Source organism: Megalobrama amblycephala, linkage group LG13, assembly GCF_018812025.1.
Source record: "Megalobrama amblycephala isolate DHTTF-2021 linkage group LG13, ASM1881202v1, whole genome shotgun sequence".
NCBI classification, from domain to species: domain Eukaryota; kingdom Metazoa; phylum Chordata; class Actinopteri; order Cypriniformes; family Xenocyprididae; genus Megalobrama; species Megalobrama amblycephala.
The window spans coordinates 22030249-22042586 of NC_063056.1; the positions used below are offsets into that span (position 1 = coordinate 22030249).

At 37.6% G+C, this 12338-nt stretch overlaps 1 protein-coding gene across 2 annotated transcripts; it reads right to left on the reverse strand.

Annotated features, from left to right (window-relative positions):
- Positions 1–1235: 1235 nt before the first annotated feature.
- LOC125244096 (transmembrane protein 74) lies at positions 1236–4712 on the reverse strand. Of its 2 annotated transcripts, none has more exons than XM_048154059.1 (2): positions 4582–4712; positions 1236–3057 (listed from the first exon to the last, which is right to left on the reverse strand). In XM_048154059.1, the coding sequence occupies exon 2, from the start codon at positions 2996–2998 to the stop codon at positions 2156–2158; it is 843 nt and encodes a 280-aa protein (XP_048010016.1). In that variant the 5' UTR covers positions 2999–3057; positions 4582–4712; the 3' UTR covers positions 1236–2155. The 2 variants fall into 2 exon arrangements, with proteins under 2 accessions (XP_048010016.1, XP_048010014.1); XM_048154057.1 differs by lacking the exon at positions 4582–4712 and adding an exon at positions 4358–4510.
- Between the last annotated feature and the right edge of the window lie 7626 nt (positions 4713–12338).

Consider the following 12338-nt stretch of genomic DNA (forward strand, 5'->3'; position numbering starts at 1 on the left):
GCGCTAAGCGCATTTTCCAGAAAACCCTCATTCTCTTTAATCATGTATGATTTTGGAGAACCCAGTTTTCTAAGAACATATTGCTGATGGAGGCAAGCTGCCCTGGATGTCACATAGATTTGAAGGTGTCCACTTACATGACAGTGTTGTTTAAAATGGACAGGACAGCAATGCTATTTTCAGCGTTCTAACCACTGACACACTGGAGTTCAGGAACATGATTTCTATTACAGAAACTAGAGTGCAGGGAGTGGTTAAGGGAACAAGTTACTTTATTTTTTTGAATAGAACTTTTTGCTTACCGTCGACAAATAAAAGAACAGTCAAAAATGTGTAAATTGTAAGCTGAACAACCGTTCGTGAAAAGTCATGCTTTAAATAGGCTACTTACCGCGCGCGTCAAATCGCAATAGAAAGGGCGCGAAACTTAAGGTTAGTTAACTTACAGCCTCCATTTTGTGACAGGTACGTGCTCTGACTAATCTTACCATGGATAAATAAAAAGCTGTCAGTAATGTGTGACAAGTTGAACATTCGTTGAAAAAAATAATAACAGTCATACTTTATATAGGCAATTACCTCGCGCCAAACTGCAATAGAAACCGCGCGATGCTATTGTTATGGTTACCTCATACTACAGGTGACTTATACGGGTCTATTTTGTGACAGGTAAAAGTATGCGCTCTGACTAACTAATTTTACTAACTGCTCAGATTACATTCTGCTTGTTATAGGTGAACCTATTAACATTTTAATTCCCATTTAAGACAGCCGGTAGCCCATCCAACGTGGACAATTACCGGTGACTCATATCCCCTTAGGCTTATCTAAAATTTAGATCTTACTCATTGTGAGGAAGCTGTTGAGCAAAAAACTAATATTCCTGTAAAATAGCAACATCCATTATATTACAATCAGTTACAAACTCACACGTTACTTTTTATATTGATGTGAAGCATCTACATTGTTTTAAAAAATATAGGTTATTTAATGAATTTAAAGCTAAAATCTTTGCAGGAAAAGGCCCAATGAAACTTGGAGAAAGACATTTGATTCAGTCTCTGCCTTTTTTGTCTTCGAGATGCAGTGCAACCTCAGAAAGATGCACAAAACAAGCTCATAGTCAGACAGCCAACTCATGATTATAAATATCAAATTCAGATTTTAAGTGGTCATGCTTATAGCTATAAAATAGCTACGTGCTAATGATTTATCACAAGAAATTAAACACAAAATCAAGAATAATAGATCATTTTATTTTCATAACAGAAAGTGAGTCAGTTATGAGTTTTATGAACTGTAATTTATCATCAGAATATGCACTGATAGAGATAAACAGATTGTATTTGTAATTCTTACGTGAGCATAGATTTTTTTTTTTTTCTCGATTGTGTCAATATCTTGTTACATACTTTAGGTTCAACTGTGTATATAGTGTCAGAGAAGATACAGGGGTTATGCTCTCTCAGAGAGATGGATTTAAATTTCCAAAAGATGGCAAATCATTGTGTGGCAGCTTCCTCCATTAAATATTTATAAAATATTTTAGTGCTTGGGGGAAAAAAGTATTAAATTTCTGCATGGCCTGTTCCACACATGAACTAACAAGGACAATGTGAGAAAATAATGGCAAAACCATCCCAAAAATACATTTGCATTTTTGCAGTGTTTCAAAGGACAATGCTTTTTGAGGATCTAAATGCAATGTAGTGCACCAAACCAGAGACTGCAGCACTCAATGAAGTGGAAATATTTCAGTTTTCTGAAAGAGTAAGAAAGAGGCAGTAGGATTGTCAGTATTAGCAGCAGGATTCTGTACAACCGGACTAATTTCTTTAGCTAAATCAGCTTTAGCTCTTACATTTTCAGCTTGGAGAGTAAGGGTTTGAATAATATCTGCAAATTCATTTAACTTCCTGCCACACAACCTGATGTTTCAAACCTCTGTTTATTCAAAAAGTAACTTGCTTTATGACAAATGCCAATGTTATCATGCTGTATATTTCTGGAGCCTGAGAAATCTGTTATGTGATGCTAGGTTTTTCTGCATCAGTAAGCAATTGTCACTGATACAAGGTCAAAAAACAAGCTCTTTTGGCCATGCTGGAAAGGTCATTGTTATGTTGGCAGTCCAATAGAGAACTGGAGAAAACAGTCAACTAATGGCATTGCCATTCTCCTCCTCGACCAAACTATGTGGTGGCGATGAGCGACTGGGGCTCGATCTTGTTCTTAAATTAATCGAACCGTAGAGCTTTGTGGAGTGCTTGGAATAAGCAAAGGCTTTCCTCCTGTACATCTCACCCTTCCATATCGAAATCATTAGCAGAGTGGACAGCACCACTCCGCCTAAGGTGAGAAGGCAAAGGCCTGCGATAACGCACCTGTCCAGGTGCGCGCCTATTCTGGCACTCTCGTTTTCCAGTCTTTCCATTTCGCGTGCGGTGACATTGTCTGGGTTCACTGTGACGTCACGAGGGACCGTGTACGATATGATCACCAGCGATATCCCGGTGATGAGGAACGTAACTGCGCTGATGAACCCATAATCCACGGATTTCCCAGAACTCTCCGAGCTGAGATCGATGTCAGACATCAGCGACAACTCCTGGAGGCCCTCAGGACGGATTTCGCTCGAGGAGTCGTGGAGCGAAGTTGCATGACGAGCACTTTTCTCGCTCGTGTCCGGGGTGGCCAACCGGAGATTGACATTTTCATCAATGTAAGTGAACGAGGTCTCCAGCTCCTCGTCGCAACACACCCTGACCTTCTCTGCGGGATGATGGCGGTGCTGGCCATGTTGTCCTCTGAGGGGAGCCGTCCTTGGTGCTGAATTACACTGTCCCTCACAGGCAGGCACCTTCAGAGTGGGAGAAGCTTCTTCCACCGAACTGTTTAGCCTGTGAACATGAAGAGGGCTAGAAGACCAATCCAGTACCCCAGGGGGATCAGGTCTTGCCCCTCTATTATTTATGTAGAGTAACTCCACCGAGGCCATCAGATCCACTCCCACGGATCACCTTGATTTCCTGCTGCATCAAGCCATGCTCGCTGTACCTATAAACACAAATTACAGTAATTCAGATGAGAAATCAACTCACAGATTCTACACTGTAGTTAGAGATCGGCCAATAGTTGTTGTTTTTTTTATCAGTTATTTGTACATTTAAATGGCTGATAGCCAATATGAAGAACAGATTTTTTTTTTTTCGTAGGTCTACATTTGAAACAATGATAACTAAATAGCATACTGCAATAAAAAACAGACTATTCATGATGAATATTTTAATAATACTTTAATATATTGCACATGGCCATGTATTTTACCTTTGCTGCATGCTATAAGCCTACAATTAAAATTCTTATGTACTCTTGACAAACATTAAATACTATGTGACAAGCATGTCTGTAAAACACCTCACTTTCACTGAAATTTAAAATGCTCCAAAATGTCTCTGAATCGGGGCATAGTTGAGCATATGTTTACTTTATACAAAGTGTTACTGCATTTTGCCTTTGTTGGTCTTGCAGTCTAGCGTACTACAGCACGTGTCCCTGATTTCAAGCACAACCGTGACTCATGCATACTATTTACTGCTTTAACCCATTTATGTACACTACAATGGGTTAGCAACAGTTAATGACTGTATTTGAACGAAATCCTTCGCCTCTTTAATGAAAGACGATTAAAGTTACTGATTAGTCCTACTGCTTCAATATCCAATTAGCAAAGCAATCCGTATAAAACCAAGATAAGCTATAAGTCCCTTTTAAACGCACGGCTCAACGGCCGATGGGGAAATAGGCACTTCACAGCAGAGATCGATATGATCATGATACATTTGTTTTAAGGGCGATGTCAGTATAGATATAAATGTAGTCTAAATATTTGAATAACCAATATTCATATTATTTTAATTCATGTCATTACATTTATGCAAAGTTGTTTTGAAATCTATCTAAATAAATTTTCATCTTTAGAATTAATATTAAGGAACAATAACCAGTATACTTAAAAAGAGCTAATATGTAAGTATAAAATGTGTCAAACGATTATTGGTCTATAACAAAAAAAAAAAAAAAAAAAGAAAGAAAGAAGTCATCCAACAATTCACCATATCTGCAATAACTAACACATTAATAAACATTGATTTAAAAACGGGTATGTGACAGACACATATAGGCTATACAGTAGTTTTGGCACGTGTCCATAAGGCTGCATCGTTACACTCATCTATAGGTCATAGAATATCCCGTAGAGAAAGCGACACAAAGAGGACACATTTCGCATCTCGCCATATTTAGACGCTAAACACACATTGTTTCTTTGGTATAATCAATTGTTTTTTGTTAATACCTTCTCGTCTGATGAACATTTTGGCCTCCCGGCTGCTGCTCTCCGCCGTTCTCCCTCCCACGCTCCGTTTTAAAGATGAACTGAGCTCTTAATAGCGAAATTACTAATTCTACTATGGCCAAGGCCTTTTCATAAATATTCATTAGGTAGTGATGACGTTTCCCGGTAACCTTCCTATGGGGAAGTGTTTGAGTATGAATATAAATAAGATTGTGATGACGTACCTTAGTTGCCGTCCTATAGCGAATGCTTGGCTCTTGAATTTTAATTAGGTGTTGATGACGTTCCTTGTTAACGTTCCAATGGCGAAGCAACCGGTTATGAATATTAACAGCCAAGTCTTCGCCATAGTAAGATTCGTAAATTTTCTTCCGGTAGCAACGCCTCGCAGATCTACATCACTCTTGCGTTGTCAAGTAAATCATAAGAGGTTTAAAATTGTATTGGAACCATGGGAATTTCGGTTCTCGGAAGCGAAAAGTACTTATCAGCACCGTAAAACTGGAAACTAACGTTGCAGCCTTTAGATATTTCCCACTACGATCAGTGAGGAGCAGCGGCTGTGCTAAACCACACCTATTCTACACCATCTGCTCTGTGGTCCTTTGAAAGCTTGAAAGATTACTGGTCAGTTTGAGCAAGGTCTATGAAAACCAATTTTAATCTACATAATCTGCTACAACCAGCTCATATTCTTCAAAATGACCTTGTAAACACATGATTTTACACATAATCATGTTGAGATTTATTTCAAACATTTTGAAGGTGCAGTCAGAAATAACAATCAATTTTATTCCAACAGATACGTGCTATTGTATTTACCAATACAAAGGATGACTTCGGCTCAAAGCCAGGCAAGTTCCCATTTAACAGATGAGTCTGCAGAGAAGTGGGGCTTACTCAGCCAGAGATTAATGTCCCAGGCTGGTGGAGGCTCAGCTCAGGGAGTACGAGGTGCACAGTCATGAATTCCCATCTGTCACTGCTGGCTTTATAAACATAGGTGGAGTAGCTGTATGCTGCAGTCAATTTGGACTATTTTCAACAAGACGGAAGTCTCAGAAGGGTGCACAGCTTATTTTGTGCTTCGCACCCCTCTGAGATTTCCATACCGTCAGCTGCCAGCTGAGCCAATCCTGCATGCTTTGCCAAGGACAAAATTGAGTTTCAGAGCCTTGGGTATCAACCAAGTCATCTTGGAATGTACAGAAGCATGCTGTGGCTCGTCAGTCTATCCTCATGTTGTTTGGAGCAGGTGATTACACAGACATAGAGTGACATGTAACCGCTAAACAACATCACACAGCAGCAAGAAACCTGCAGACACATATACCTTTGATCTTGCATCTCTATTAAATAAAGGCAAAATGAAAGGTTAAAAGCCCTTAATAAAATTTAATAAATGATCATTTATAAACTGCAAAATCAGAGTGGAACAAACTAGTATAAATTTTGGTTTTGATTTGATTTCTTCAAGACAGTCAGTTTCTCAGAAGCAAGAGTGTGAAACCAGGTGGTGATGCTTGTCTGGCAGTCTCTGCCACTAAGGTTAGTATCTTCCCTTCAGTCTCCAGAAGAAATGAACTTGGAATATGTGTACCTGTTGACCTATATAGTCCAGGTACAGTATGTTATGCAAACACATCTTTGGTTTGTTTTTGAAAGGTTCAGATGGGATTGGTAAGACTTTTAACAGAGGTCTCTTATGCTCAACAAGGCTGCATTTTTTATTTAATCAAAAATAAAGTAAAAACAGTAATATTGTGAATTTAAAATAACATTTTTTTTTGTTGTTGTTGTTTTAAATGTTAATATATTTTTGTGTAATTTATTCATGGCAAAGCTGAATGTTCAGCATCATTACTCCAGTCTTCAGTTTCATGATCAGCATTCTATATGCTGATGTGGTGCTCAAAATGTATTATTATTACTATCAGAGCTGTGCTGTTTAATATTTTTGTGGAAATTGTTGATACTTTGATGAATACGAAGTTTAAAAGAACAGCATTTATTTGAATTAGTTTTTTTGTAGCAATGTAAAAGTCTTTACTGTCACTTTTGATGAATGTAATGCATCCTTGCTGAATAAAAGTATTAATTTCTTAAAAAAAAAAAAAAATCTTACTGCCCCAAATTTTTAAAGCTAGCCGTAACCACCATAAAAAGCCCCCAATAATTAGAAATGGCCAAATTGTCCAGAACCTTTGACACAGTTAACAAAAACTCTACCACCAGACCACTAGGGAATTCGAATGATAACTGCGGATATATGTATTTATTCACTATAACGTGAAGAATCTCGGGACTAACAATATATATTGTATTACAGACATAGTAGATGTAAGAATGAAACTGTCACATTAAACATGAGTTCTCAATTTACTACTGAAATTGATTTCTGGACATCATAATGATTTTTTTTTTCTACAATTGTTAGGTCTATTGTACATATCTGATATAGCATTGTATTAGCAATTACCCCCTTCCACACACAAACACACACTCTTGTCCCACCTACTTTTTAAAACAAAAGTATGCAACTGTTTCGCCATATAAGGCATACGAATAAAAGTACATGTGTGCATAGTTTAATGCAAATATTATTTGCAAATAGTTCCAAAATGATTATTTCCCAACTAGAATTAGACCTTGAATTTCCTTCACTGTTCTGTTTCTTTATGCTTTATATTAAAATAAATAAATAAATAAAATAAAATAAATTGGTACCCCACCCCACCCTGGAAAATACAGACAAGGTAATCAAATCCAAGTAGGTAGGGAAGGAAGGAGCTGTCCTTGGTCCTGAGCGCAGTGACTGCCTTAGAACTGAGCGAAGACTGAAAGCAGCACTGCCCACAGTGCCAAACTTGTCACGTCATGTGATCCAAGGTCACATGTTTGCGATCCAGGAGTTGCGCATATCAGACTGTTCAGAATAGAATAGTACGTACTGAATACAGTGCAGAAGTATGATACATTGTCACATGACCTCCAGTGTTGTAATTGTTAACTAACACTAAACCTTTTCAATTGTTTTCGTTAACTGAATTAAAGCTGAAATAAAACGATGTATAAATATTATATATATGTAACTAATAAAAACGACTAAAGAACATAATTAAACAAAACAAAATTCTGAAAATTTGAATTTTAATTAAAATTAAATAAAATATTATATATTAATAATATACTAGTTTATAAATAATTCTAAAATAACTCAACAGGTGGTTTTCTATTATCATCTTGTATTAAAAAATGACTGAACATTTTGCAGTCATATGATTAAATTAGTCTATAAAAATAAAAGATGAGAACAGAAATTGCTGAAATTCATCCATCGTGGAAATTGAAAGTCAAGTTGAGCACATTGCATTGTGGGATTCAATGCAATTCTGTGTATACAGAAAATATGCATAGTGAGCACAGTATATACTGCAGCAATAAAGAATAGTATGGTATGCTAATCCGAATAAAGCCTCGGATAAGGAGGTGTATATCTGCAGGCTCTTTAAGGACAGGAATATTACTCTGACAAAGACCCATATAAACTCTTAAGCCTCTTAAACACATTTAAGATATACATTTTAGGGGCATGTGGAGAGGGAGAAAAGTTAAGGAACCGACTGAAAGCAAAAGATGGAGACAGAATAATCATCTCTTTTAGTCATTAAGCATCCTTGAAGGTCAACAAAAATAGTGACTCACTGTTTTATTGTATCATAATATGAGCTCATCCCTGTCCATTTAAAATGATAAAAACACAACTTCCACTATCCCAGTTCTTAATTGACAAAAAGGTTTTATAGTATAAGAGTTGAGAATCAAAACTTTAATTAAATCATGGACAAAGAAGTAGCTCCATTGTCCTTGAACAAGTCAGTATTATTGTAATAAATTTAATTTGATTAAAAGGTTTTGATTGGTCGATGCTGTCACCACCAACTACTACACAATCTCATTTTTCTAATATGAACAGGCTCTTTTTGCAGCCAATAACAAGAACACACAGAATGACTAGTTTCACCTCATTGTGTGCACGGCGTTTTGGAAGGGAGACGTGCAAGGTGAGATGTAGAAACGGGCTCTTGTCATTAGAAAAATGAGAGAGTCCTGAGTCGCAGCCAGAATTGTTATTTATTCCTTTGAGATGCCGGCTGCCAAGTTTTGAGTGGTCTGCTGGCATTGTATCGGATTAAAAGCAGAACAACATCTTTGTGTTTTAAATTCGGAAGTTTGCTGAAATCAAATTCAATTAGAGAATGAATGATTCATACAGTCCGGCAGATGATGAATTATTCATTACATTTCCATAACAAACGATGAAATCACAGTCTTGTCTTTATGAATGCTTGTCACGCTCCCATATTCATAAACTCTTGCTCTTCAGCTTGATTATCTCTTAGATCTCTCACAGTCTTTGTAGAAGTTGGGTGATGAACCATTACAGGAAGTTAACTTTGATCAATGCAATTTGGTCTCCTTTGTCTCTTTCTTGAGGAGAGATTTGCCAAACAGTAGCTTCCAGATTTTACTCATCTCATAATTTTTTCCTGGCCATATATGAGTTGAGATGAGATAAAGTGGGAATGGGCTGTTATGGGATACAAATCAAGTCTACAGTGTAATAGGACTCATCCTAGGTTCTAAAATCTTCCAAAACGTATATCTTGATTCTTGACCATTATGTGACAGGAAGCACCAACAGCATTTTCAGTTGTGAAAAATTATATTGTGAATCTGTTAAATGGGTTTTAACATGCTGCTAATAATGAAACGTTCAATAGTAATGTGTTTTAGTTGCTTTTCATTTCTCTAAATGAATCATGAGAGTAAGAAAGAGTTCTAGAATATACAATTATATACGCAAAAATGTTGGGGACTATTTGTGTGCTCATTTATAATGTCCACAAGATGGCAGTGTAACACTAATCATACAAAAAGGAACGTGAAAAGTCAAACATTTACATAAGTTAATGGGGTGATCAACTATATGAAGATAATTTATGGTTGCAAATATATTGTACAAACAATGCATTATCTATCTATAACTTTAAAACAAATAATAAATCAGAAAATCTGTCAGATCTTGCTTCCATTTTTCTCGCCTTGTGTATACACTTCCAAAGGTCTAGAAAGATTAATAGCTAAGAAAACACTTCACTGCATAAAGCCCCTACTGAAATGTTGATATTTTTTAAGGTGGCCATAATGGATTATGTCTTTATGGCCGTCAGATATCACCCCCTCACAGAGTCATAAATTCTACAAATAGATCTGACCTTAGCATAATGGAAAAGTGCAATGACTTGTAGCACTTACTGTCTGCAGTACATTTCATGATGCAAAATTTAGCAAATAAAAAATAAATAAACCCTGATAATTCCAAAAGATTTGACAGCTGTAAATTTGGTAACTGTTATTAACTCTTCTTAAGAATATAAAAGCAATCTCTGTCATGTCTTGAGAGAGCACAAAAGCTGTCAACGATTTTTTTTTTATTTATTTTTTTTTTTTGTGACATGAATGACATTGTCATTCTTTGATAAAGAAGACATTTAACAACACATAAAGACTGAACAAAAATGAATTAATCTACATGTAATGAACTGCTTCAATCAAACAATTAGACCTTGATGAACTGCTTTTTTTATGGAATACTGTATTGTTTATTCTAAATGATTTATCCGTGCATATATACAAAGTTCTGTCATGAAACTCTAGATGGCACAGGTTGATAGGTCCTTAACTCAATCTGTTTGCAATCACATCAATCTCTATTAGGGCACAGCTGATTGGTTCCTGCTGTATCAGTAGCCAATGAGCTCACTGTTCAACCTTCAAATACTTGGTCAGCATTTGCTGTAGCAGTTGTAACGCACTTTCAGAAACCCTCCACCTTCCCCAGCTCCACCTGTATACAGACATGAAAATCCCTCACCTTTCGGCGAAATTCGCCGTTTTGAAATCAAAATAGGTGACCTACGTGAATCGTGTAGAACCGATTCATATTCAGTGAACTGCGAACAGGTGCGAGTGCATGGAAATATTAAAGGGCACCTATTATGCAAAATTCACTTTTACATGGTGTTTATTTGACCATAAATGTGTGTTGGCAGTGTGTGAGCAAAACCACCCTAGAATGAGAAAAATCCACCCAGTGGTTTTTTTACAATCTCAATAATTCATAAGCACTGTCTCAGAACGCCCTGTTCTAAGATTGCTCTCACTGTGACGTAGAATTGCGCTAAGCCCCACCCACGTGGTTTGATTGACAATCTGGTTTTGGCATAGACCCCGCCCTCGGTGATCTGTCAACCATCCTGCATTGTTTCAACGACAGCCGGTAATGTCTCCTAAGAAACATAAGTGTTCTGTTGTGGGATGTAATAATGAACATAGTAGTTTTCACTTACTTCCGACATCAGAGCCACTGAAAACGCAGTGGATGGATTTTATTTACGAAGGAAAGGCGCCACTCAAAATTCCAAAACACGTTTATGTTTGCACGAATCATTTTTTGACTGACTGTTTTGAGAACGAGGATCAATTCAAAGCAGGTCTTGCTTCAAAGTTAATCCTCAAGTGTGGATCGTTGCCTACTGTTCGCGATCCAACGTCACCTCCAGAAGAAGTAAGTGTATTTAATGTTTTTTGAGCAAATAGTCATTTCAGTCGATGTCAGCCAATTCAATAACAAATGCGTCTAAAGTTGTTGTCGTCGTCATAGAATGTCTGTGTATATAATTCAAACCTTGTTTGTATAGTGTGTATCCACACGTATATATATATATATATATATATTTTTTAAAGATATTGTATTAAAAACTGTGTATGTTTACTTAGCAAACGTTATCACAGTATTTGTGTTTGTAGTTTCAAAAAATTGCGCGAACCTTATCACAGTGTGTGTGTGTGTGTGTTGCACATCCATAATTGCAAAGGGGACGCGATTAAAACTCCATAAGTACATAAATGTATCAAATAACCATTCAGAGACATCCTGCTCCATTCTCAATTGTGTTTCTTCTGCCGGAGTCTCTTCATCATCTGGGTCTGATTCCGGTTCAAACATGTACGGCTGAATGCCATACAAAACAGCGGGTCTCTCACTCTCAGCCATTCTGCTTCTACCGACTGTTTATTGCCATAGGTATGCAAGTTACGCCCTCATCCAAAGGCAGGGCGGGGATATGCAGCTCATTTATATTTAAGGTGGTACACACCAAAACAGCTCTTTTTAAAACAGGCCCCAAAAATGACATTTTCAAATGGTTATAATAAATTAACTGTGGGGTATTTTGAAAAATTTCTGAAACTTCACAAATACATTCTGGGGACACCCAAGACCAATATTACATCTTGTAAAAAAGGGCATAATAGGTGCCCTTTAACGCGAAGGGCCTTGCATCACCAGTGCAGACCACCATCAGAAGCTGAAAGCATGCCTGGCCTCGGCGATTTACCTGACTGAATTTGGTGAGTGATGGTTTCAGGCCCGGATTGGCTAATCGGGAGCACCAGGAGAATTCCCGGTGGGCCGGTCTGTTTATTTGGCCGCGAGGGCCGGTGTTGTCATGGCACTGGGTTGAAATATGGATGCTCTAGAAACTGTGGACGCGGCCAAATGTACTAAGCTGAGTAGCCTAACTTTTTCCTAAAAAACATTCAGTGACGGATTTAGGCCTGGACGGCCCAGGCCGGCACGGGGCACCCGCGCAAGAAAAAACAAACAAACGAATGCGCGATCGGGTTTTTACAGCTCGTTTGCACGCAACGTCAATGATATCATGTCACTCTGGGGGTAAATTAACCTGGACTCGGAGTGTGCGCTCGGAGAAGACAACTCACTCAAAAGTATACGAGAAGAAGGGATGAGGTGACGTCTGTAGGGACAGCGGGACAAGTTCTAAATCAACACTAAATTATGGTGAGGCAAAAGGTCTAAGCCACCGGAGGCCGATTTAAGTAACGTGAATAAATA

Coding starts and splice junctions, on each gene's coding strand:
- LOC125244096 (XM_048154059.1), bottom strand. CDS start 2,998: ATGGCCTCGGTGGAGTTACTCTACATAAATAATAGAGGGGCAAGACCT.